Genomic DNA, 27,253 nt, shown 5'->3' with positions numbered 1-27,253 from the left:
CCATCACACACTGTGGTCGCCGCGGTTACTTCCCAAAGGGCGAGGAATTTCTAGGGGGATTTGTTGTTCACGTTTAAATTGGCTGTGTATGTACGCAGTTGTTAATATAATTATGTAGCCGTGAGTGTATATAGATACGAACAGCCATCTCGTCGATCCGCAAGACTGTCAACTTCTGCGCGCGTTTTCGGGCTCGTGCGTTTGCTTCCTTTGGCCCCATTCCCGATCGAGACGCTCATCGAGGAGCCACAACTATGGAGTCATCCTCCGTATATGCGAGAGGTGGGGTTTCGCTGTCAAAATACCCCCCCCCCCCCAAAAAAAAAAAAAAAAAAGAAAAGAAAAAAATATTACACACATTAATCCCCGCGAAAGCAACAAGAAACAGTTTATAGAAGCTGTCCACAACTTTCGAGCTGCCGCAGCGTCGATCAGCGTCGTGTTCAACTTGCGCCATGTTTCTCGCCCCGCCAGTGCCATTTTAATTCCAACTCACTTCGCAATCCTTCATGGTCGTCGCGCGGCCGCCGCCGCTCCCACGCATGTATGTGGCAGAGGGACGGCGTACGGCAAGGCGAAAGAGAGCCGTGTTCGCGAAAATGGTGCATAACCGCCGCCGCTACACGTGAAGAAGGGGCAGGTGCGTTGCCGTCACGCGCGCGCCGAACGTCGGGTCGGCCGCTGGCCCGCACTGCGTTCTTCCACCGCCGCTCGCCGCCACGGTAACGGGCCGGCCCGGAAGGAGACATCCTCGTCTCGCCACTGCAGCCCACCCAATTCAATCGGCCCTCCCGACCCACATGGACGCCGTACGCCGACAACTGGGCTTGGAAGACAGCGTCGTCGGAGGCGACATGGGCTCCGACCGGGTGAGTCTCGGAATGAATTAGCGGATGAACGCGCTCGCCATGTTGGTCGTTTCGGGGAGCTCTTTCCTAAAGCACCATTCAGGCAGGTTCACCGAGTGTTCGCATGACAGAAAAGCAGACGACACTTCATTGGGACATCAACGAGACTGCAGGCTCGCGTTGAAAGCCTGATCTCTTTGTTTTAATTACGTTTTTTTTTTTCGAACAAAGAGAAATTAAGGAGCCGAGGATGCATTTGCTGCCTCCATCTCTCCACAGCAACCTTTCTGCAACAGAAGTGGGATATTTCACTGTAAGGATTCCCGTTTCAATCTCGCGAATCGGTCCACGCCAGTGCAGGAGAAAATCGGTGAGGGTGACGAATGACCACATGGTATGCGCTCCGCAGGCTCAGGTGGCAATTTAAACTGATCCGTCGCGTCAATCGCTTGTTCTACTCGTGGACAGAGCGCTACGCGTGGCTCGGCGTGTGGTCGGCACCGAATCCCGCCGTGCGGGGAAGCTCGCACGCGTGCAATGTCGCCGAGCAACGTCACGCTCTGTCCGTGGAATGGATTCGCCATTTGGTTGGGATTGTGAATGTAGTGCCTTCATTAAAGCGCAAGACTTAGATGGCTCATGGGTGGAAAAATTGACCCTCCGGCGTTATATGGCACCAAAATTATGGCACCAAAATTGATGGTGCCACTCATGACCATTGGTGGGAGGCGAACCCATGACCTTTGGTGTTAATTAAGGCGAAGTTAAATAAGGCACAGTTAATTAAGACAGAGTTAAGGCACTCGAACCCACGACCTTTGGTGGGAGAAAATAGGAAGTAACAACACATTCGAACGAGAATATCAAGTAATTTAATGAATGTCTCGTGAGAATGTCGCGCAGGCTTTCGCCTTCATCCTCTTTAGCGTATGCTAAAGTGACTTTTTATAGCTAGGTAGCTGATGTTTGTTCGGAAAACAGAAGGTGTGTCATAACGGCGTCTCGAGACTGAATTAACTTTATTCCTGAGAGATGGCGCAAGCGTGCTTTCTTATGGTTGTCAGGTTTGCCACGCACCCGCAAAGGCTATCGCTATCGGCACAGCGTTATAGTTGATGAGCGCTTACGGTTCGCTCCGCTCAGGCCGATGAATAAAAAAAAAAAAGAAAAAAAAACGTTTACCGGAACGTTTACGCTCATGCTGGGAGCGGAATTAGAACACTGCCCTCGCTCCGCTGCCGATTGAGAGGAGCGTGACGGTGTCGTAGTCAAACTGCCCGAGTGCGTGAGATGTGAGCGGAACGAACCCTAACAAGCGACGTTCAATTTGGGTACTGCACTATACAGTCAATCATCACATGAATAAATAAATAACGAGCGTTTGCGGAAGTCTTCTTGCTGGGTATACACAGGCTGTCCCAGCTAAAAGTAGCCAATGTTTTAAAAACGACGGAGTGTGCTAGGAGGCTCAAACCAACTCAGTGGTTTTGAGGATCACGTGTCCTATTCTGCGGTATTTCTTTAGTTTTGCAAAGTCAATTAATCAGTATAAACTATTTGCCTAACTTTTTTAAATATTGGCTAGACCAAGAAAGTGTCAATACGAAAGTTGTAGATCACATTTAAAAACGGTCGAATGATGTGTTTGCAACTAAGTCCCATTGATGGAGCTTCTTATAATTGCCTTTAAATAAAGCCCGTGAAATACAAGAACAACCACGTGATAGCGCCATTATTTCAGCGCCCCCAGATGACCGATCAGTAAAGGACATTGTTTGCATGCTGTTTTCTAGACTCACTCGCGTGCCCTGTCGCGATCGGGCGCACAGAGCGAGCGGCGGTGATGAAGACGCGTCGCGCTTCGGCGTGACATGGCATAAACATATCATTCGCTCCACTGGTGGAATGAAGCTTGAACACACGAGGCAAGAAAAAAAAAAAAAGAAGCTCGGGCTTGAGTAAATATTGATCGCAGAACTGTTTAATCGGGAAGGAAAATGCAATTGCCATGTTCTTCTATTCGTTCGCGATTATATCTTACTATAGAAATAGTTGCTGGCGCGTACTTTGCGGCCACATGAAACGCCAAGCCCGTCGCGGAACCGCTGTACAGATATGTGGATTTCGTTTCTTGATCGATCGTCTGGGAGCACTGAAATAGTGGCGCTATCACGTGGTTGTTTTTGTATTTCGCGGGCTTTCTTTAAAGGCAATTTAAGAAGCTCCATCAATGGTACTTAGTTGCAAACACATCAGTCGGCCGTTTTTAAATGTGATCTACAACTTTCGTATTGACACTTTCTTGGTCTAGCCAATATTGAAAAAGTTAGGCAATTAGTTTATACTGATTAATTGACTTTGAAAAACGAAAAAAAAAATACTGCAGACTAGGACACGGGATCCTCAACACCACGTGAGTTGGTTTGAGCCTCCTATAGCACACTCCGTCGTTTTGAAAACATTGGCTACTTTTAGCTGGGACAACCTGTATACTTGCAGTGCCCAGCTGTAAATATGTAGAGTTTCCGAATCCTTCGAGGATGCACGGTTAATAATAATAAAAAAAAAAAAAAAAAAACTAAGTTCTGAGGTTTTACATGCCAAAACCACGATCTGATTTTGAGGCACGCAGTGGCGGAGGACTACGGATGGTTTCTTTAACCGTGCACCCAATGCACGTTACACGGGCGTTGTTGCATTTCGTCCTCATCGAAATGCGGCCGCCGCTACCCCGTGCTTAGCAGCGCAACGCCATAGCCAGTAAGCCATCACGGCGGGTATACGCAGGGGTCAGCGCTGAATATATAGGCTGTAAAAGGCGCGGATATAGACCGGCGTTTCTAGCGTGCCAGTAGTGCCAGGCAGCAGGTCGGATACGTCACGCCGATGACGCCAGGATCGCTGAAAGTTTAGACATGACCCGCAGCAGCGCCGCGATGAGCTGTTGACGCAGCGCATGCGCGCTCGGGCGCGGCCAGCGAGGCATAGAGAAAGAAATTCAACAAGAGGGACACTCGGCAAAAACCGGCAACAGGGAACACGTCACGCTATAGTATTGATGCCGAACGTTAGCTGCCGCGAGCATCGAAAAAAAAAAAAGAGTGAAATTAAGTTAACAGACATTGTTTTATTATTTTAATTCTTTGCCGCGAAAACTAAAACTTTATGCGTATAAATGAACTTAAACTTTGCGACTTATTTTTCTTGCGTTACCTAGCGACAGGCCAAGGACGCGCCAGATGTATGCGTAATCCGTCAGACACTCCACCGAAGCGAGCGAGGACGGCTGCGCGCGCGTTTGAGCGCTCGCCCGCGGCGACGCGTCTGTCTCTATCTCTCTTTTTTAAATGTAGCCTGCTGGTTTCTTCGGCTCTCGGCTTATTCTTGCGTTCCTTCTGCACTGGGACAAGACACCACTGCCCTATTGGACTACGGCAAGGTGAGAAATTTTGTTTCACAGTCTTCGACGCAATTAGGCTTACAGCACGGGACCGAGACTTGAGACGCAGTTAGCGAAAAACAGCTCGGCCGTCCTGGCGCAGTTAGTTTGAGTTAATGAATCGTGCTGGGACATGTTTCCGACGCTTCATATGGGATTATTGTAACTTATTTTGGTTCTGTTGTTGCACACTGGCCGCACAGGGCGCTGTGACGCAGTTAGCGATAAAGCCCCTATATATATAGGGGCTTTAGTTAGCGATAAGCAGCTCGGCCGTGGTGACAAAGTTAGTCTGGCGTGTAATGAATCTTCGAGGGACAAGGTTGTGACGTTTTTTGTGGCCCCGCAACAACATATACCTTCTGTCGGTACTCACGTCTGTCGAAAACGCGATGGGCGATTGCCAAGAGTGATAACATGGGAGTGTGTTGCTGGCGCCGGCAGAACGCCGAGGAACATATCAGAAACTTGTAATTCGAAAATTCCATCTTCTATAAAGTGCTGAAAACAGGCTTTGCACCCACGCATTTGTCTTGAGTGTGAGAAGGCATTCTGCGAACGTCTAGCATGGTCCGGCTGGGAGCCTCTGTTACGTCCGTCTCTGTGTATGTATAGCGTATACCGTCGCGTCGCCCGAGGCCAAGTTTTGGAAATGCGAAGTCGCCCGTGTACTTGTGGTGCATGCTAAAGTGCAGGACATAATGCCCGGAAATGGGGAATGCTTGGAAATCATATTTATGGTATTGCTTGGAAGAGAGAGAGTAAACTTTAATCAAAAGAGCACGCGAGCGTAGGTAGCTCCTCCGCTCTGCAGTGGGTGGTCCCCTCAGTCCAGGAGTCCAGCGGCCTTAGCTGTCCTTCTCGCTCGGTTGACCAGGTTGAGCTGGTCCGTCGAGTTGGAGCTGGACAGCGCTGCCTCCCATTGCCGTGTGGTGGGGTGTGTTATGGGTGTGAGCTGTGTTATGGGTGTGAGCTGTGGTGTGTTTGCGCAAGCCCATGTCATGTAAGCGTTGCACATTGATCTCATTGTGGACATTTATAGGAATACAGCGCAGGGTGTATGACGTGGTAAAGACTCAAATGTGGATATGTGTTTGTTTGGAGTTTTCGCCATATTACGGCTTCCTCTCGCGTCAGCGCATTATGCGGTGGGGGTATTCTTCGTGAAATGCGATAGTGTTGTAGGATGTGCGTGTATGTTAATGGTATGGGCTCTGGTTGGAACTGCTCGGCGCGGTCATCTCGCGGCTCCCGGTGTGCATGCGCTCGGGCGTAGGCGTGTGCCTGCTGATTACCCCGTAAGGACTCATGCCCCGTAGTCCACACGATCTGTATGTATGGTGGCAGCTGGTGCACTCCATTCAGAATGCGATGTGCGGCCCTCGAAATTTTGGCCCTGGAATAATTTCTGCATGCCGTCTGAGAGTCCGTCAGAACTATGACGCAATCCCACTGCGGTCTCGTCGTGATGGCTAATGCTATCGCTAGTTCCTCTGCTTCCGCAGCGCTCACTCTGGAAACCGACAACGCATTTATTTCGGTCCCGTGATTGTCGACTACGCTGGTGACGAATGCGGTGCTTCTTGCGGTGCTGGCCGCGTCGACGTACAAGACATTGGGGTGGTTTCCATACTTTCTCGCGAGCGCCTGCGCTCGGGCTTGTCTCCGTCTGATGTGGAAGTTTGGGTGCATGTTCCTGGGAATCGGTGAGACGTGCATAGTTTCTTGTATTCGTGTTGGGATTTCGGTCAGTGCGCCGGTCTTCCGTACGGAATATCCAAGACGCAGCGTCCCGCTATTCTGCGTAGTAGTCTTTCCTTCTGGCTTACCAGGTGGGCCTCTATGATTTCCCGTGCGTTGTTGTACATACACCCCTGTCTCCTCGAGGCGAAAAGTAGCCGTTCCGGGTGGGAGTCCGAGCGCTTGCTTATACGCCTTGCGTATCAGCCGGTCGAGTACCTCCACTTCTGCGTTACTGAAATTTAAATATGGTGCCGAGTACGTAATGCGGCTCACAATCAGAGCCTACACTAGTCGGATAAGGTCCTGTTCCTTGAGTCCCCTCTTCCTGCTGGTAATTAGTTGAATCATGCGCAAGATCTGCGTGGTCGTGTGTTGGCTTCTGTATGGCCAACAGGCTTCTGTATGGCCCGTCCTTTTGTAAGTGTAAGCCAAGGATCCGAAGTCTGTCTACCTTGGTAATTTCTCTGGGACCTATTCGCAGGTGGATGGTTGGTGCCGGGGCTGTTGATCGTCCTCGTGAGCGCTTCTCGATTATGAGGAGCTCCGACTTCCCCGGCGCGCATTGCAGTCTGCATGTCGCCGCGTAGCTTGCTACGACGTCTACTGCCTCCTGTAATGCCTCTTGTTGTTCTCCTATGGACCCTCCGACTGTCCATAGCGTCTGCGTACAAGGCATGTCTCATCCACGGTATTTTCTCGAGTAGGGCTGGGAGTTTCATCATGGCCACATTGAAAGGTGTCGGCGACAGCACTGCTCCTTGTGGCGTTGCTCTGTTAGGTGTGTCTATTCGCTGTGACCTCACATTTCCCAGCCCTATTGTGGCTGTGCGATCTGTGAGAAAAGCCCTCACGTAGCTGTACGTTCGTCCGCCGCAATTCGTGTCACTGAGATTGGCTAGTATGGCTTCGTGCCCCACGTTGTCAAAGGCTCCCTTTAGGTCTAGTGCGAGGATTGCTTTTGGGCGGCACGGCGTTGCTGCAGTCAGTACTTCCTCTTTGAGCTGCAGAAGCACGTCTTGCGTTGACAAGTTGGGCCGAAAACCAAACATCGTGTTCGGCATCAGTTGACGTTCTTCGAGATGCGTCTGTAGCCTGTCTAAGATAACACGTTCCGTCAATTTACCGAGGCAAGACGTAAGCGAAATGGGTCTTAGGTTCTCAAGGCAGGGCGTTTTTCCTGGCTTTGGCATAAGCGTAATATGGTATAAGCGTAATCGAGTTAAGAGTTCCAGTATTGCCTGCACGGTTGTCGTCCAGGTTACGTAGCAACTTGTTGGTGATTCCGTCCTTGCCAGGAGTGGTGTTTCGAGTGAGTCTTGCGATCGCTCGTGTCAGCTCGGAACGCGTTATGTCCCCGTCGAGCTCGCTGTTTTCCAGTCCGGCGTAGTCAGCCGCTGGCTTTGCACCGAGTATCGGCTGGCCAATATATCTACTTTGTAAGGCACACAATAGCTGGCCGTCTGTGCCTCCGAAGTTGGGTAGTACTCGGCTCATCGTGTTCTTGCTTTCTCTCTTGGGTCGGATCTAGGAGATGTCTGAGTATGGTCCACGTCTTCGCAGTGCCCAGCGTTCCTTGGAGGGAGTTACAGAACTGGTCCCAGTTCTGTCGTGCAAGTTGCTCTGCGTAGCGTTCTGCCTCGTCCGTTAGTTTCGCGATGCGTATTTTTAGCTTACGGTTGTGCCGCTGCCTTCGCTATCTTCTAAGCAGACTGTGGCGCGCTTCCCACATGTGTAAGAGGCGCGGATCCACTGCCGGATTGTCCGTGGTGAGTGCAACCTCCTTGGAGTGTTTGGCTACCGATTCCTGCAGTTCTCTAACCCAGGCCTCTAGATCGGTTATCGCTTAGGCTTCTTGAGTTTCTCTTTTGCTCCGGAACTTTGCCCAGTCCGTGATTTTGGTGGAGCGTATCTTTCTTCTTGGGAAGTTTCCCACGTGTACCGAGATGTCCAGTATGAAGTGGTCGCTCCCTATAGCGTCTCGTTAGTGTTTTCCCACTCCACGTTCCGAAGTCTGGACGCGAGCGCAAGATCGGGACAGGTGTCCCGATTGTTTGGGGTGAGTCGGGTATTTTCTACGCCATGTATGTAAAAGCGAATTGATTTTGTTTGTAATGCCACCCATTCACCGCTTTCGCACGTTTCCCCTCTACACGCAGTATTCCTATGTCTAAATACCAAAATGATACATGCTTGTAATATGCTGTTACATGCTTGTAAATGTAACATGCTTGTAATTTACTTTTTTTTTCAGCTGATGGTGTCCGGTGGAGCTTCATACGGGAACTACTGCTTACCTGGGGTCACAACGTTGGATGAACGCACAGAAAGCGCGGAACGAGCTTTTATATAGAGCAAAATTAAGATTTCCTCATTTCACAAGGGGTCTTGCGTCTACTTTGTGAAATTGCACGTGGTAGAGATTCGGTGGAACTTGACAAGATCGTTCGCAATCATTTTTACGAAATAATACACCGATTTCGCACGACGACCTTGCGCGGTTGAGCAAAAAAAAAAAAGGGGGGGGGGGGGGGCGCAGCCGGCGTGCTAGCTATCGTTCAAAATGCGCTCGCCCAAAACCGAAAACGGAAGCGATTGATGCCGACCGCTTGTCGCGATGCAGTCAATTCGGCCGCTGGGCTCTGTGGGAGTGTCTGCTCTTGTTGAATTCCTGTCATGTTTGATCACGTGGTGAGGCGTCCATTACTTGGGGAACATTAGACCACCTCTCGTGCAGGGTCGCAGTGGCTCTGGCTTCCCGCTGGACATGAACATGTACGCGACGCGCAAGACCTTGGCGCAGGGCATGCTCGACCTGGCACTGCTGTCCTCCAACGCCTGCCAGCTGCGGCGCGTGCTGTCTGCGCCACCGGGACAGCGATACCACGGCACGTGCGTCGCCTTCCTCGCGCTCTCCGTCTCCTTCCAGGTATACATGTCGTCGTGAATTTGTTGCGTTGTTTGGTCTGCATGGTGCGAAAGAGAATGTATGTTATACTTTTTATTGGCATTATTCGAATTCATAACCGCGAAAAGTAACGCGCATGGTTATAAGTTTCTTATAATGAGGTTGGGAATATTTGCCCGTGCCTTGCACACGCAGCTGCTGGCGGGCCTTCTGCTGGTGCTGCTTGGCCGATGGAACATCAACTGTCCCTGGGAGCAGCGCAAGGCCGACCTGGTGAACAACGTGGTCGTGCTGCTCACATTTCTCATCAGCGTCGTCAACGTGCTGCTCTCGGCGTTTGCGCCGGACTCGCTGTTGGGTGACCACGGCCTGAACCACCACCAGCAGCACACAACCGGAGAATGGGCAGCGCCGCGCCATTGACTGCGTGGCCGGGAGTATAGACGACGTTAATTGCAGCCCTTTGGCGGCTCTGCCGTGTTTGGGTTTGTTAATCCGAGAACCTTGTAACTGTTACCCCCGCAATCGGCAGGTCAACAGAACGGTTCGAACAGACGTCTTGTGTGGTAACCACACGGCGCCTCGAAAAGGGGCACGCATCGGGGAAGTGCGCCAACAAATGAGTGCGCGGGTACCTCTAAAAAAGAAACCGGGACATCCGGAACACAAACCCGTGCTCATAAAACAAAACAAAACGAAAAAAGAAACTACACTATATAACTGCTCGCATGCATGAGTACAGATGCCAGTCGATCGTGACGTCGATCACACCATCAGCGGCCAGCCAGTGGAAAACAGCTCTTACGAAGAAAACACTTTGTGAATTCGGCTTCAAGTCTTCGCGTTTAGGATCGCGGGAAAAGTTTAATAAGCTTGTGGTTACCTAGCTGCGCACACCGATGTGTGCGATAGGGATGCCGTATATATACTCTGTTCTACCACCGAGCGAAACTTGACGCGGGTGCACACATATCTACCAGCTGGCCTCTCGAAACTCTGCTCTCGCGCGGAACGTGGTTCGGACATTATCCGCTGGGAGTCTCGAGCTACTACATAGTCTGACCTGTTCTGTGCCATACCGAAGTGCCGATAAACGCTCGAGTGCGCCATGAAGAGCTTCGCCGTGATGACTCGTTTCTCCGCGTCACGCGGGGCAAGGATAAGCGCAGTGCGAAGGAATAAATGTGAAGAGAATCTATAAGCGTCCGTCGCTCACCTATTTCATGTGACCCAACTAGTACGCCATGTTGACTAAACTAAACCGTTGCTTTATATAACACTGATAAACGGAGCGGACGCGACCGAACACAACTGAACCAGCTAACAGGCGAGAAAGTTTGGTCCACTCTTGTTCCTACTGAGCTTTGGCATGGTTATATATACCCTTTACAGAGGTTAGTTTTCGAAGCGTAAAGAAGAAAGCGCTACCAGCTATACAACGCCATCGCCCGCCTTTACGCTTCGCAAGCTAACCGCTGTAAAGCGTCTACCTATAATCGTGCCAAAGTACCAGTTCAGTAGGGACAAGAGTGGACCAAACTTACTCGCCTGTTAGCTGCATGGTTCAGTTCTGTTCGGTCGTGTCCGTTCCCGTTTGAAGAGTGCAGCCGCATCTCCGCAAGTAATATATATATATATATATATATATATATATATATATATATATGAAAGACTGTTGCAAGATTTTCCTGTATTCCTTGAAAAAGGTCGGTCCACCGACCGAAACTGTTGGGAAAATATTAAACCTAAGATAACCGCGAAGTTGTGCTTCTGATTTTCCTAAATACGCTTGGCCCATTGAAAAATCCAGTTACTACTATATATATATATATATATATATATATGCAACGTACGGGCTTGTTGTGCTAACTATAGACCGTACATGTTAACATGATGCGCACGAAGAAGAAAAAGCGTGGCGTTGTACACCGGTAAAATGTATCCTCTGAGACTAGCTCTGCCATCTCTGCGTCCCCTCCGAAGACGAACACGGAAAACGCGAGATTTCATGCGTAATGTGCAGACAGTGCTTTATAGCTGGTGCTGCATGCTCGCGATTAACAAATATTTGCGCTATAAAATACATTATTGTCTATAACACTGCAGATGAACGGGTGTTCTTAAATATTAACTGCTCCATATATTAGAAGAAAAGAGAGATCCGATATGAGCACTTGTGAGGGTGCGAGAGAGCGAGGGGCGATTGGGTGCCCTCTCGTTAATGTTTCATATCGCCGCGCTGCCCTGCTTATTCAGATTTCGCGTCGATAGACTATTTTACGGAAGCGTTTAGGTGCCGCCATATTGGGTTGACAACGCTTCTGTTTTCCGTCTTTAACACCGAAGTTTACGGTCCTACAGTCGATTCGCAAGCATGAAAACAGTTGTGTAAATGCGTTCAGCATTTCATGACCACGTTATATACGTGACTTAACTTCTCATAAAACTAAGAAATTGCTTGTGTAACAGCAAAGCATGGCGCTGCCCATGAATCGAAAATAAAATCGCCTATAGTGATGCGCATTTTAACATAGTCAGTTCTCGGGCGCATGCGTAATCGCCCAGTGGACTGCGCATTCAGTCATACAACCGAAAACGTCTTTTTGGCCGGGTTAGCATGTTTTCCTACTTACAGTTATGGGAAGTACAAGCATCACGTAAAGTTTAACGAAATGTTCTCAACCGAATGCAGCTTCGCTGCACTTTCGGCGCAAAATTTAGTGACCTAATATTTTTCTTTATCAGAATGACTCATTCGGTGACCGACATGCAGGTTAATAATATAACTAAATCTACATACGTTTATCGCTACTTATGCTTGTCCATGAATGATCAGTCTCCTGCATGTTTATGACCGATTGTGGTAATTGGTAGACAGTTAAAATAACAGGTTCCGCCCACATAACCACGGTCAAGACGAATTACTCACTGCTGAGGACGTAAGAGAAAATACAAGACTATGGGTGTTCGAATAGTGACATATTTCCCAATATCGAATCAAATATAGCATATTTTCGATATCGATTACAAGATCGAATTTCTGAACAAAATGAACAGTTTGTGAGGAGTCCGTTTCGGTAAAAAGAAACGCTTAACCTTGCACTCTTCCGCGCAACGCTTGAAACAGCGAAGCTGGGCGATCGTAGCCAAGCATTTTCCGAAGTGCGCGCGAACTTTTTCGGGTGGCTTCAACAGCGTCGCTGTTAAAGAAAAATGAAGAAAAAAAAACACCGATGTTCAATTACATTACGTGAGGCACGCATGTAATGCCGATCGCAACTGGACGTCCGGCTTACTGAGCCTTTTCAATATACGTATCATCTGCTTTCCATTATCCGGTGACAGTGACAGTCACGAAACAAGCGAACGGCCTTGTCTGGCCTGCGTCTATAGCTGAGTTTCCCGTGCACGCCACACATGCAGTCCGAGCTGGCTATTCGACATTTCGAATATTCTCGCACGCCTAGAAAGACTGGCGTGACGAGAAAACCTTCTATTCGGGCTTTCGGCAGAGAGAATCGCCTATCATGTCGGATGGCACTCGATGGCGACGCGGTCACATGTTCAATGATGACAGTGCCCATGCGGAATCGCTGTAAAGGTTACGTAATATCAAGTTTAAGCAATGTTTAAAGGGTTTGTTTATGCAGTATTTTCTATACAGTGCAGAAAACATCTGCGCCCCCCTCGCGAAGCCGCTGTCATAATGTATATCGATTTTTTTCCCTATCGGTATGTTTTCCACACACACACACACACACACACACACACACACACACACACACACACACACACACCAGGAGGAGGTATATAGGATATAAATAGGCCAGTTGTTATTTGAAGAAATGATGGAAATAAATGAAAAAAAAGTTTATTTATGCCAACATGTTCGAGAGTGGAACTCTCTTCGTTAGGGCAGCTTCAAATCAAAGTTTGTGTGGTCTTTCGTCGTGGTAGCATGGTGTCTCCACGGCGGCGATCCCTCTATGGGCTCTTCATCAGGTACGGGTCGCCCACCGCGCACGCTCATGCAGATACGAACATTGCGTCGAAACATTGATGCCACGCGTTCAAGTTTCCGTAACGGCCTCCAGTGAGTGCGCCAAAAGCGGCCGGGTGGACGGGCCGCCCTCTCATTCACATGTGTTCGAGGGTGAGGGGAGTCGTCGCCGCTTAGACACCATATGGGTGTTTCAGCGAACTGGAACGCCGCAAAGTTAGGGAATTACTGGTGTCATCCCGAGAATTCGTTCCAAGTGGATCCGCCTTGCTAACTGCACGGCTACAGTTTGTAAATTGCAGTATGAGCCATCGGGTAATTAGTTAAGAACCTAATTAGTGATTTTTTGTTAATTAGTCGATTATGCATTTCAATTTCTTGTGCAAGTAATGTCCGCCTCTTCGAGTAGACACGCTCATGAGCTGGAATTGTGCTATCTGCCACAGGCAACATTTAAGAATTTCTGAAAGTGTTCGCTGAAACACCCCGTATATGGTGAATTCATGGTATGTGCAAGAAAAGCTGCCACTGTTTTTATGACTCCGTTGTATGTGCACCTGTCATTGCGTTTGATTTTTCTACAGTTTCTCTTCGTGCGAACGTTCGGAATAAATAAGCAACTCTTCGACGACCGCAAGGAGTGTGTATTCTTTAGCCGTATTACGAGCGGAATAATTTTTGCAATATTTATTTTTATTTCCCGACCCAACTGCCCTCGTTTTTGTACTACATATATACTCGCGAGATAGTGCGGTACAGCAGAGTTTATGTCGCGATAAGCTAGGCCTGATCACATTCATTCTGCCCATGAGTCACACGTTTTCTCATGCACGTGTGTACTGCACAACTGTATGGTGCTACACGCTATATATATGGACGTCTGGCATCTCACAGGAGTGCTAACCCCCGCGGATTCGGGCTCAGCAAGCCTCAGGGCCGCATCAGCCGTCGCTTGGCGTAATATATAGCCGCAAAATGAGGGCACCGAGCGATGCGTACGCAAGAAAACAAAGTGTTGTCCTAAGTTAGCGGAAACAGTTTATTTGTAAGACATGTTGTTGGGCTAGTCGGTTCATGGATTCAGCAAAATTTTTAAACTGCGCGATGAAGACGGGACGTAAATAGAGCCGCCTGCGTGCGTCTGTTTCTACGTTTCTATTCACGGCCTGTCTTCATCGCGCAGTTTAGATTTTGCAGTTTGTCTTCGGCGACACCCAACACTGCACAAACGTGCGGTCCCGGGCCGGCACGGGAATCAAAGGACCCCGAACCAAGGGCGATGTCGCTGCATGCGGAAGGATGGCTCTCCGCGACGCGCCGCTAGGGGAAAGTGTACCCGTGGCTATGCTCGCGATGACCAAAGGGCCCACTCACGAGAGCTAGGACAATCTCCGTCCACGCGCGAGCACTATACGCATATAGGTACTGCTCTTCGGCTTAGCGTTCGGAAAAGGAGCAAACACAAATTACGCGTTCGCCGTGGGTACAAGGCATCGCAGGTGAGCTCAAGTCCGAATGATGCCCAAAACAAAGGGGCCGGCGGACGAGAGGAAAAACGTGCACAGTCGAACGTCTCGACAATTAACGAAAACCTCTACAACAAAATTGCCTGTACAACGAAGTATTGCGCGAGTCCCGGCCAAATTCCTATATTTCGTGTGTATTGTGAACGCATCTACACCGAAGACCACTACAACGAATTTGCCTGTACAACGACGGAGTTTGGGCGTATACCCGACGGCTACTTCCTTGCTTTACAATGCGCCTATATAGCGGTGTATGCCGCCACTGAGGTGTGGTCAGCGCTATAGGAATAGCGGCGTGCTTTAAACGTGACAGCGAGTATATGTTACTCCTGCTGCAAAGCTCCAGGAATCGCTCAACTCATACCCTAGCTCTTGTTGCAACACAGCAGCGAGTGTGACGGCTGACAACGACGTGAGTCACTCGGAACTGACGACTGCATGATGATGTCGTCGAAGCCAACATGGACGAAAAAGAGCCGAAGGCAACCGTAACGCAGAGCCTGACACAATTTTGTTTTAGCGGCAATGGGGGCAATCTGACGCTCTGAAGCCGCAGCTTGCGTGGACCTCAGTGACACAAGATTGGCTTCACTCGCACATTCCGTCGGTGGAAGTGTGCAGAAGATAATTATCAATCAATAGATCGATCATTTTATTTCGTCTATTTGCGCAAACAGCTCGAGAGAAGGAGCGCCAGATAAAAGCTGCCATTACGCAGCTTGACGAATAAGCGACTTCTTTCACCAAGTATCTCTTGAATTGATGTTAAATAAACGTTTTATTGCGATAGCAATTATATGGACACTCAAAAGCAGATTTCTGCCGTCGGCGTCGCCGTCACCGTGAGGTTCCGTATGACGTCATTTGGAGAAGAAATCGTCGCCGCGCGCCGAACGCTGTATGTGCGAGTGAAAGGGCGCGAGGGGCGCGTCTTTCACGGAGAGTGAACGCACGGCGGAGAACAAACGCGCGTTCTGCGCCGTGCTCGCTTAAGGGCTGCAGAAGTAGGCGTCTCTTTTCTCCTTTACAATCACCATATATGTAGAGCAAACGCACCTTCTTCCGACGCGCGAGAAGCCGTGGGGGAGGGGGAGGGAAGGGAGGCGACGTTTAGCTGCGGCACCAAGTGCCTATTTATATCACAGGCTCCGGCAACAGTCACCAACGCCGCACGCATTTTGAGCGAACGCGGGCAAAACGCCGATGGCGTCGACAACAGTTCTGCGTGTTGCCGATGCTGCTGCATGTCCAAGTTTATACAGCTGATAAAGCTAATATCATTACTCCGTATAGCTCTCTACAAGTTTGCTATCGCAATTGATGCTTCGCCTTTCAGGTGAAACTGCGACCACTTTTTTTTTTCGTTTCCTTTTTTTTTTCACTCTTTTTTCTTTTCTTTTTCTTTGCCGAAAGTGCTTCGGCTGCTCTATCGCAAGCGTGCCTGGTCTTTACAACGAAGTGACCTATATAACGTTGGATTTTGATCGAGGTCCCGAGTAGTTTGTTACAAAGGCGTTTGAGCGCACATTTGCCCGTGCTGTCCACGAGGTCTCTCCCGTACTCGTTCTGCCGATAGCGCCGGCTAGGGTGTGCCACTCTTCGAAATGGGTGATGCAGTTTTAGAAATGGTTGGATCATGTCTCCCTAGAGACCCAAAAAAATAACACTCGTATGCGTCGCAAAAAAAATAAAAAAAGGCTATATCACAGCACTGCCGAATTCTTCGCGGTCACGTTTGTCGTTGCCCGTCTGGGCTTTTCATCTATAATGTTGATGGAAAGCGTTGTGTCAGGGAAGCATTATTTGGGCTATTTGTTGTTCTGGCAACATGTCTAGCTTGAAGTTTCATTGCACATAAGCCAGCCTGGCGTTGGCCGCAGGATGCGTCTGTTCCTGCACCAGGTAGGACGGAAAAAGTCCCACGTAGTACTAACGAATTACACAAGAGCCATCGGTGTTTCCAGGCCGTTCATACATCTCGTCTCCTCGAGCGCATTGCATTTTTACTGACTCCGAGTCACCAAAAGACACGCAGAAAGTGGAAAATACAAATAAATGTCAACTAAGTAATGTAACACGAATAACCCCAGGTGGTCCAAATTATTCCGGAGTCCCCCACTACGGGGTGCCCCGTAATCAGATCTTGGTTTCGGCAAGTAAAACCCCCCTTTTTTTTAGCCATTAGGCCACAATCGCACGGATATACTTCTGTGCTGTCAACGCCTCTCTGAGATGATCGCCGCGTGTGTCACGCGTTGCGTAACACTGGTGCATGCATGCGTGCGCACCAGTTTCCCTTACACCATGGACGCGTACATGAATGGAACGGGCAAACTATTAGCACTCGATTAATCGCTTCACATAAATGACAAGGTGTGCGTTGAATCTGCATAATTTTTTTAACCCTGCCAAATTGACCAGCATGCTTCACGAAAGCATGCAGCTTCGAACAACTATATAGTGAAGGAAGCTGAAGCCCTTCACAGAAGAGGTGACCGCTCGTTCTCTGCATTGGGCACAGCCGTATATGGCCGAGCATTCAATTGACAATCCTTCCTCCTCTCTGGGGTTTTACGTGCCAAAAGCAGTTCTGATTATGAGGCACGCCGTAGTGGAGGGCTCCGGATGAATTTCGACCACCTGGGGTTCTTTAACGTGCACTACAACGCAAGCACACGGGCGTTTTTGCATTTCGTCAATTGACAATGGCGCATATGCAGGATACTTGTGATGCAACCATTTTCGCGCTAAGCACACTCGGTCCCGCACTGAACTTTTGCAATGAGAATGCACCTGTATTATATTCGCCTACTTTTCATTTTGATTAGTATGTTATGAGCGTAGCATTGAAGAGTAAAAAAAAAAAAAAAAAAAAAAAAAAAAAAAAAAAAAAAAAACTATCAGCGAAACGATGCATGCGTGCTTCTGTTGCTCGATTGTCCCATTGGGAGCCTTTTCTGACTGCCAGCCTGTATACTGAAAATCGAAATGAGGCATACAGTTTCGGCTGAGCTGGGGAAGCAACTTCTATAATGAAACGAGAAACAGCACCGCAGAGCAGGAAAAACTCTTATAAAACTGAAAGCGGAACTAGATATCTTGGAGAGAACACGCGGTTTAATCGTAACCACCAGAGCAGCCGCTCATTCTTCCGCTCTAAAGGGGCAAGCGTTATACGTAAACAGCGAAGAACCCTCCATCGCGAGCCGTGCTCCCTCAAGGGCTAATAGCGCCAACCTTTCTTTTTCTCATAGCAGTTCCGCATCGCCCCGCGCCGCTACGCACGCACGCACGCACGCACGCACGCACGCGCCCGAATACGCGCACATGTACATCTGCACAATTGTACGTCTTCAACAAGGAATCAACCTGAATATTTGTTTAATTAAATAATTCTGTTAATTACTTTACGGTAAATATCGCAATTTACAAATTGAAGCCGGGAACTTCGTAAGCCGATCCACTTGCAAGAATTCTGAGGATAACACCACTTCCGAGATATGGATTTCCAAAGTTTGCGACGAAATGCGTTGGTGTTCCAGTAACTTTCGAGCTTCAGTGTATGAAAATGCGTTTTTTATAAAGAAGTATATAAGTGGACCAGTGCATTTTTACCGCAAATTTCAAGCGTTTACTTCAAAACTGATGCTGGTTTCAAAATCATTTCCAAGTGAATGTGCCTTGTGAAATCATTGGCTTCATGCATTCCAATGAGCCTGCCTCGATCTTTGGGTAAACCAGCTTATAGTGCAAGGCTATGGCGTAAAGCGCTGCTGAGCTATATAGAGGTCGCGGGTTCATTCCCCGCCGCGACGGGGCCACATTTCGATAAGGGCAAAATACCAAAACGCTCGCCCATACGTGTACCTATAGATTTATGTGCACGTTAAAGAACCCCACGTGATCAACAGTAATCCGGAGTACCCCATTATACGGTATGCCACGTAATCAGATCGTGATTTCGACCCCGAATTTAATTATTTTTAAAACTGGTGCTATACTCTCCAAGCGCTGGGTGGAAGAATGGCGCATCAAAAGCAAATGCACTGATGGAACAATAGTGTTTAGAACATGTCGCGTACATATTGAGACATTTTTTATTGGTCCTTTGCTGCAAATCTGAATAATAAAAAATTATGGAGTTTTACGTGCCAAAACCACGATCTGATTATGAGGCATGCCGTAGTGGGGGGACTCCGGAAATTTGGACCACCTGGGGTTCCTTAACGTGCACCTAAATCTAAGTAAGCGGGTGCTTTCGCATTTCGCCCCCATCGAAATGCGGCCGCCGTGGCCGGGATTCGATCCCGCGACCTCGTGCTCAGCAGCCCAACATCATATAGCCACTGAGCAAAATCTGAATAATATGTGTGCGATGTGTTTTATGGAAAGGTCTGGATGCTTGATATCGGTGCAAGTCTGTCGTTCATTCATTGTTCCAGCTGGTAATGCATTACTTCAGAAATGGCCGGTCGGGTGCTTTTCTATGCTATAGACACGTTATAATCGATGTCCTCATATATAACGTGCCTGTAGATAGTTCGTGCACGGACGGGGTACAGATTTTGTAAACTTGAGGACAGTACAATGAACGATTAAAATTCTTGTTCGCTGCTGCCGCTTAAAAAGTGTCATAGCAGCGACGTATTGGCGGCGCGACTTACGCCACATGATGTGCTTGCCTTGCGGCGGTTCATGATAGCGATAAGAATAGCAGGCAAGGCTATAGTAGGATACAACTTTAAAAAAAGCGGGCAAGTTTGCACTCGATCGTGCAAAGCTTAGGCACAGCGAAAGTGTCAATCCTGAAGTCTTACTGGCTGCTACTGCTAGGTATTAACTTGGTTGCTGCTAGGTCTTAACTTGGTTTAACTTAACTACGCACGTAGGCAAGCTATTCTCGAGCGATCATTTTCGGAGGTACCTTCCCTTTCGCGACATCTCGCGTGACTAGGGCTGGACGCGTCGGCGCCTACGAGCGACAGCGTTCCTGGTATGCCACAAACGCAGCCAGGCAGACAGGAGCTGTGTCTGTATCCATCGAAGCGAGCGCGCACCTGCGCCGGCGGTTACTAGGCAACGCGAGGTAACAGACAGTTTTAGTTTAGCGTTAGCGTAATAGCGGGGTTACGGGAAATAGCGTTACCGTTCCGCAAACAAACTTTACAGAAAGAGAGTTTTAGTATAGCGTGATAGCGTAGTTTACGTGCGGGACGCTAGTCCATGGGCCGTATTCTGAAACGTTCGCCTAGGCGAAATCAGCATGCGCGCTGATTGGCTGGTTGAGCAAATTGAATGACGTCGGGCTCAACCACCCAATCAGCTCATCCAATTTTGCTAAAACAGCCAATCGGCGCACGCCTGAAAGCGAAAAAAGAAATTTCTCCTAGGCGAACGTTTCAGAATACGGCCCCATTACGCTTTGAATTTCGCATACATAGGGCACCCAAGTCTATGTGTGTGTGCGTCCAGAAAGTGCGAGAGGCAGCGCAATGGAAGCCAGGAGCGCGTTGTATTTTTACTTCACATGTCCGTCGATCTGCAACGAAACAGACAAGCAGTACAAGCTGTCTATCATAGCCTCCCATCTCAGAGGCCATATGCCGTCGTCGCGCTTATCTCCCGACTTTACCGACAGGTGGCGCTCGCATCTCAGAGAAAATTTATCTCGTTAGGCTTAGGGGCGTTCGAAACGAGAAGCGATCTCGAAAACTCCGCTAAATTATCCATAAAAACATATTGTCGATCCTGCCTGAAGGTAAGCGAAAGCCATTTACGCAGTCATTTCCTACCAACGAAGTGAATTATTCAACATCAACTCCAAATTCAGTTCGAAGCGGGCGGCCGGGACCGCCGCCATGTTTTACGTACACTACGTAAACACGCTAACACGGTAACGTTAACTCTGAGAAATAGCGTGCGCACGGTAAACGGTATGGCTCGTTTAGCGTTCTGCGCATGCGCATTTCGATCCCGCTATTCCGGTACGTCCGCTATTCCGGTAACCACGCTAAACTAAAACTGTCTAACATCATCACTACTGCTTCGGCGCATGCGCGGCTAGGCAACGCGGGCGGCGTCTGCAGCAGCTCTGCGCGTTGCCTCGTCGGTGCTGCTACAATCTGTTTCTCTATCTCGCTTTCATTTTTTCTCTTTCCCTCTCCCAAGCATTGCGCGCGCCGCGCGCATGCTCTCCTTCCCTCTCCTTAACGTCCCATGTCAAGGCAACATGTGCCCGGCACGTATAGAAGGCGAGGCACACGCCGCTCCGCGAGGTGGTTGCTAGGCAACGCAGTGACGTCATAGCTCGGCGAGGTTTTTGCGACAGCAGGCCCCACTTTTTACGGTTAGCTAGAACAGCTTCGCTAGAGTGTACTAGAATGGGGGAGTGGGTCCAGTGGACGCCTTAGCAAGCGTAGAGGGTGAAGCAAAAAACAGCGGAAAATGTGGCGGCGCTGCCGTCGCCTTATTCCGAATCTCCGGCCAATAAACGTTGCCTCCGGCTGTTTCGGCAGCGCTCATTGGCTGAGGCGAGCTCACGGGCTGAGTAGCTGTCGTCTGCTCGACGCACCGTCGTGGTTGCGTCGTTTGCGTGCTTTCCGCCGCTCTTTTTTCATTTTATTTACAATAGATCAGTGGGGAATAATCTCAGTGTCACCGCCACCGAGTATCCGCCTGTCAAAGCTCCGTGAAGCTGCGGTAGGGTCTCCGACGCAAGAAGCATCCGGCCGGCGAGCGGGGCCGCTCATTCGGGAGAAAGCGACGGTTGCGCCACCTGGATTTTCAATTAAAAAATGCCTTAGCGCAGAGCCCTCGTTGGACCCACTCCCCCAATCTAGTACACTCTAGCTTCGCTGTTAAAAACAGCAGTTGGCAACAAAGACACACGGACCGCGCGGAGTTATGTATTACTCCGCCAGCCAATCACAGACGCAAACAAAATCGTCGTCATGCGGCCTTTCCAAAATGACATTGTACTTGTTATGGCTGTACTTGTCGTACGTTCCACTATAATAGATGAGTGAAAACGTATAAAATTACGCGCTTATTATTTTATTTTTGCAGTTACCGCCTTATTTAGGTAACAGCTAGGGAAAGTCTGAAGTACGAACTATTTGCAGCCTCGCCTCGCGGAGGAACAGTGGCTGGTGGTAATGAGGGTGTGGGAACGAACAGCGCTAGCGCTGTGCGCTGTTCGTTCCTTCGTGGCACGTTTGAGAGCACTGCAAGCGCGGCGAGCGGACATGTCGCGGGCTTTTTTTTTTTTTTTATGTTTCCTAGAACGCTTCACAACTTTCTCATTAGAAGTTCATACTTGCGAAGTTAGCTCAAATGCCGCGCGACCAGTCGCGCTGCACTTCGTGTTTCGCCGGCTTTCTTTCAGGCTTGAAATAAAATATATATATGCAACACGTACTAAGTGAATAAGAGAACTTTCTCTTATTGTAGAAAATTGGGTAGAAGGATGTTCTACAATTTTCTTTTGACACTGTTGCTTTTACTATAATATTTAAGGGAGATGATTAATAATAGCTAATTATGTAATTAGGTGAAATACAAAAAATAGTCTGACTTTCTCCAAGCGACGGCAAATAACATTACCTCGGTTGGTTCTGTCCAGCTACGTGGCACTTGCATATTTTTAAACTTTTGGCACATGGTATGTCAGTGGTGTAATAGTCGTCTGTGCAAAGACGCACCTTGCAGTTCTCCGTACGCCTATCTGATTCGTGCCCCCATAAAGCCGACGAACGCCTTCCAGGGTGCCTTTTGAGGGCAAGCTTCCTGCTGCCGCTTCCGCATTCGCGAAGGACATTGCAGGTTCGAACCACCCGCCGACCGCTGACGAAGTCGCTAGGGAAGAACGCCATGAAAACGCCTGTCAGCGTATAGGTACCGCAACGTTTAGCGACACGACCAAGCGGTCCCCAGATTCCCTATCGCGGCGTGGGTCCGAAAGCACCAGCAAGCCTCATGCATCTCAAGCTGGCGCGCAAATACGCTCAAAATTGCAACTTACAAGTTGTCGCGCCATCTTGTAATAAAATAAAGAACAAGATTTGGTTAATAATAAGATTCTAAATACGCAGTTTTTATTAGCTGTCAACCATAGGCGGCAATAACGTCGGCTACTTGGCAAGAACATGTGACAAAGAGTGTTGGCATATTAAGCGGCGTTCGACTAATGTCATCGAGCGACCCTGCCAGTCAGCGCCTCGAGCAGCCGACGCACCCTTGTTGCCGTCAGCAACGCCAGCAACGCCCGTTCCGTCAGCGTAGAAGGGAGGAGGTCGTTTATTCGAGGGGGCTCGCTCTACCGGGACGTCGTGCGGGCCGCGCTTTTCGTGTGGGGTGGTGGCAAGAAGAGGCTGCGCGCGACCGAATACATGTGCTGAAACTCCGAGCGGCCCCGCGAGAAACCGCGGAGCCGTGGTGACCGCAAGGGAAGCGAGACTGGAGGCTGCGATTTGCACGAGAGGTAGCGACGACGACGTTGTGGTGCTGTACAAGCGAGTGCCGTCGGCGAGGCTGGTCAACGGCGACGGCATGGCTGCCGCCGGCATGTCCGAAGACGTCCGAGAGCCGCCGGACAGGCGCCTCATCGAGCGGGAGGCGAGTGCCACACTTGTGTATGCGTTATATATGCGCGTGCATCGTTGCCCTGCAAAAAGAGGGCCAGAACATCGCGTTTGAGCGCTTCTCCAGCGTCTCATACCGGCATCATTGTGCAAGCGTCGTCTGCTACACGCAGTTCACGAGATACTCAGTTTAGAGAAGTACATATACTACGGCATGATGCATTTCTTAAGCTTTTGTATTTTTAATCCGTATGACTAATAACCATATTCACTATATAGAAAACTCATCGACCATAAAACTGCCTGAGTATAGCACAGATTAAGGGCTCATTCACACTTGCGACTAGGCGAGGTCGCGCGACCATAGTCGCAAAGCGACCAGTCGCAAGTAGTCGCAAATGGTCGCTTTTCTCGAAATGCGACCGTTTCGGGCCAGTCGCTCACTGCTCGATTTTTCAGTCGCGCGACCGCAGTCGCAGAACAGCTGAACCAATCAGATGCGAAGGAACAGGACGTCCATATACGCGGACGCTTATTTTACGCGGCGATGACATTGCAAGCAGACGTGAACGGCATATCGCGAGACATTTCAAATGGTTTAGCGACTCGTCGGTCGCATTTGTGAGTGTGAATTACCATCGTTCGTGTTGAGTAGTTTTCTGGTCGCCAGTCGCAATCGGTCGCCCGACCTCGTCTAGTCGCATAAGAATTAAATGTGCTCTATTTTGTGGCCGAAAGCAAGTGGACATGTCATGGAAAGCCACGAGTCGTGCAACATCACCGTTGTGCGCGGTGTAGATGAACGTATACAATTATGTAAGCGTGCTGCGGCCAACTCAGCAGGACATTCAACCGAAATGAATGAATCAAACACGCGCGTGAGCGAGTTTAAAGTTGTGTATTCGATCGCAGCCGGTGTGATTTACGTGACGTGCGCGTGAGGACAACGCGTTTGCAGCGCATATCCGCCGAAGCTCGGTCGCCGCCACTCGCAGTGTTCCGCGTAATCCAATTAGTAGTAACTCACGCGGCCACATGTTGCGTACGGTCGCCTGCAAGTGGTGTGGCTGTAAATGCGTGCTCCCCGAGCAAGTGTCGTCCGGAAGGGCTTCCTAAATGACCGCTCGCCAAGCGCATGCGTGCGTTGAATAAATCAAAGTACGAGCGCGCATGTACGGTATAACCTGAAAAGCACGTGCACCCTTCTCGTAAGGTTTGTCACGTGCGAGTGAACTTTTGAACAACGTTTATTTAGCTCTGATCGAGATCCATTTTATGACTATTTGCAGTGTCTCTCACAGTTCCTCTCCTCTTTCCCTGCTCTCTTCGTTATTTGGTTTCTCTTTCACATAAGGGCATTGCGAGCCTCAGGTAGGAACTCGCCACAGTTGCCCAGCTCTTAATCAACGTTAGCCAACTCTAATTCAGAGTTGATTAAATGATGCTTCCTTCCCTCATGCCGCACGTTCCCGAGTGGTGTTCATCGTCTGTTATTAAGTCACACGCTCACGCACATTCAACGCCTTGTAGAGTGTTCAATAAATGGATAAACAAGTCTCGATCCACTGCAGATTAGAAAAAGGCTTCCGGGAATGTCTCCTGGTGAGCGAGCCAAGAATCTTCGGCCGGCCTAACCCGGTCCGGCAGGTTTCTGCTTCTCCAGTTCTCTCTTTCCCGTTTATTGTTGTTCCTATTTTCTTTCCCTCCTGCGATGAACGCGAGAAGTGCAACCGCTTCGTTGATTTGGCCTCGCGCCCGCTGCTTCAATTACGTGTGCTCTATGAAAAGCAAGACGGCGGCCGGGCACCACACGCAGCAATGCATGCGACAAACAATTGCGAAGCTCTGTCTCCGTTCGCAGGTGCGTGTGTGCGCGTGTTGCCACGCGACAGCATACATGGTGGCAAAAATAACAAAGCTTCACATACGGCCGGATGCAAAGACGCGAGCATTCCGAGCCGAGTCTGCTGCAGTCGGAGACAGGCTGGCCCGATCGAAACACTTGGATGGCCCTATAGATAAATTTAGCTTTCTCTTACGGGACATATATAGCTATAGGCATAGTATATAGTTGTACAACTGCTATGTTACGAGGTGTGTTCAAAAAGTATCAAACCATTGGTCAACAGAAATACATTTATTGATTAGGAGGTACAAAACCATAATCCCCTTCAAAGTAGTCTCCTCGGTAATGCATACACTTCCCCTAGCGCTCCCGCCACAGTTGGAAACACTTATGGAACGCATCTTTTTGGAATGGTGATCAGCCGGGCCGTCGCATTCCGCATGATGTCTCTTGACTCAAATCGGGTTCTTTTCAGCGGCATTTTCAGCTTGGGAAATAGCCAAAAGTCACAAGGAGCCATGTCGGGGCAGTAGGGAGCCTGACGAACCACAGGAATGTTGTGTTGGGCGAAGAAAGTCTGAATCAGATGCGCAGAATGGGCTGGTGCGTTATCATGATGGAGCTGGCAAGTTTCTGCTGCTCACAGATCCGGTCGTTTGTACCGCACAACATCACGAAGACGACGAAGGACCTCCTGGTAATATTCCTTTGGGATGGTTTGGCCTTATGGTCCGTACTCATGATGCACCACCCCACGGGAGTCGAAGTAAACGGTCAACATCCTTGACATTGCTGCGGACCTGCCGTGCTTTTTTTTTTTTTTTTTTTTGCCCCGGGGATATCGGAAGTTTCCACTGTGATAACTGCGTATTGGTTTCTGGGTCGTACCCATAAACCCACGACTCATCGCCTGTGATCACGGTGTTCAGAAAGCTGGGATTAGTGTTTGCATGCATTGTCCAGCAGGTCCTGTGCGATTTCCAGACGGAGTTGCTTCTGCTCCATTGTTAGTATAGTTTCGGTACTAATTATCTCGCGGATACTCTCCTTGAATGTACTGATACACTATGCTTACCCCTATCTCGTTCGCAAGTTCTCGGAATGTGATGCGACGGCCCCCCATGATCAAAGTCCGTACTTGCTCAATGACATTCTCATTTCCGGGCTTGTTGAAGGTCTGCCTGGACGCGGTTCGCTGTCAACGGTCAACTGTTGTGCGGCCATATTTGAAGCGGTTGCACCATGCACTCCTTTATCCGTGAAGTGCTCATAGCATCGTCCCCGAGAACCGGTTGAATATTGCGAATGAATCCCACTTGGCTATCGCCAAACTTTGATACAAGATTTTGATACAATATCGCTGCTCATGTTGTTCCATCATTTTACAATTTACTGGAATCCCACAAGCGCTCACTACACGTCTTCACAGGCCGACCGTCAGTAACTAACGCTTTCTGCGGGCGGAAAAAATTACGTATGCACATGAATATTGGCACATGTAAACACATTGTTCGGAGTTCTTCCGATAATTGATCTACTGCGTTCGGCTTCTTCAGTGTGTGCGTGCGTGCGTGCGCGCGCGCGCGCGCGTGTGTGTGTGTTTGCTTTTTTGGTTGTAGAAGCAATAAATTTTAAAGCCAGCAACATATAAAGTAACCTATGTTCATTTATCCAAATGTCAGACTTATCGTAGAAAAGTGCGATTCCAAATATAGAGAGGAAGAAACTAACTTTAACTATGGAAGTGAAACAGGACAGGTGATCACAGGAAGATGGAGTGAAAATTAAGTGACCCGCACTCGTCGTACAAGTGGGATGTCGCTGGAGCCAATTTTTCAACGACGGGACTTGTCTTCGTCAGTGCTGACGAAGACGTTAGGGCTGCGCCCTGACTAAGACAAGTCCCCTTGTCAGAACGTTGGCCCCATCGGCATCCCAATTGGTCGACAACTTTAAATGTCTTACACGTGTGTATCCATGGTCGGCAAACACAAGTTTGGAACCACTCTTGTTCAGTCGTTCCAGCGACCTCGGCAAGTATAAGCCTGATACGAGAATCACCGCCACTGAAAACCGGGGACCTCCGAGTGTATGGCGGCGCGTCAAACGACTACCTGAGCGTATTTAGGGGCTTTACTGCAGCGAGGCCTGCCCACAACGTGACGGCTTCGGCGCTGCATTCGCAGAGGCGTGTCTGGTTAAGCAAATAAAGCTCGCTCAGAAAATTAATAGAAGCTCTACTATATGGGGTGTTTTTCCTTTTTTTTTAGCTGCATCAAATTCTTAAAAAATTGCCTGTGGCAGATAGCACAATGCTAACACTTAAGCTAAATTACTCGATAAAGCAACCATTACGTCAACGAGAAA

The 27,253-nt window shown here is 49.1% G+C and overlaps 1 protein-coding gene across 3 annotated transcripts in view; it reads left to right on the top strand.

Moving 5' to 3' along the window:
* The first annotated feature begins 401 nt into the window (after positions 1 to 401).
* The window catches only part of LOC119466595 (ninjurin-2), a 56,884-nt gene continuing 30,032 nt past the window's right edge, over positions 402 to 27,253 (top strand). Inside the window, exons 1-3 of one of the 3 annotated variants that reach the window (XR_007464075.1) lie at positions 402 to 869; positions 8,765 to 8,956; positions 9,131 to 9,420. Coding sequence is in view for 2 of the 3 variants with exons in the window: in XM_049657631.1 (XP_049513588.1) it covers positions 23,009 to 23,074 (66 nt within the window). In the remaining variant the exon portion in view is untranslated. Of the gene's footprint in view, positions 870 to 8,764; positions 8,957 to 9,130; positions 9,421 to 22,676; positions 23,075 to 27,253 lie in introns of those variants that run through there. The other 2 variants (XM_049657631.1, XM_037727117.2) reach the window with 2 other exon arrangements.

This window comes from Dermacentor silvarum, chromosome 10, assembly GCF_013339745.2.
Source record: "Dermacentor silvarum isolate Dsil-2018 chromosome 10, BIME_Dsil_1.4, whole genome shotgun sequence".
NCBI lineage: Eukaryota > Metazoa > Arthropoda > Arachnida > Ixodida > Ixodidae > Dermacentor > Dermacentor silvarum.
Note: the sequence above shows the minus strand (reverse complement) of the source record. Positions and strands in the feature narration are given on the sequence as shown.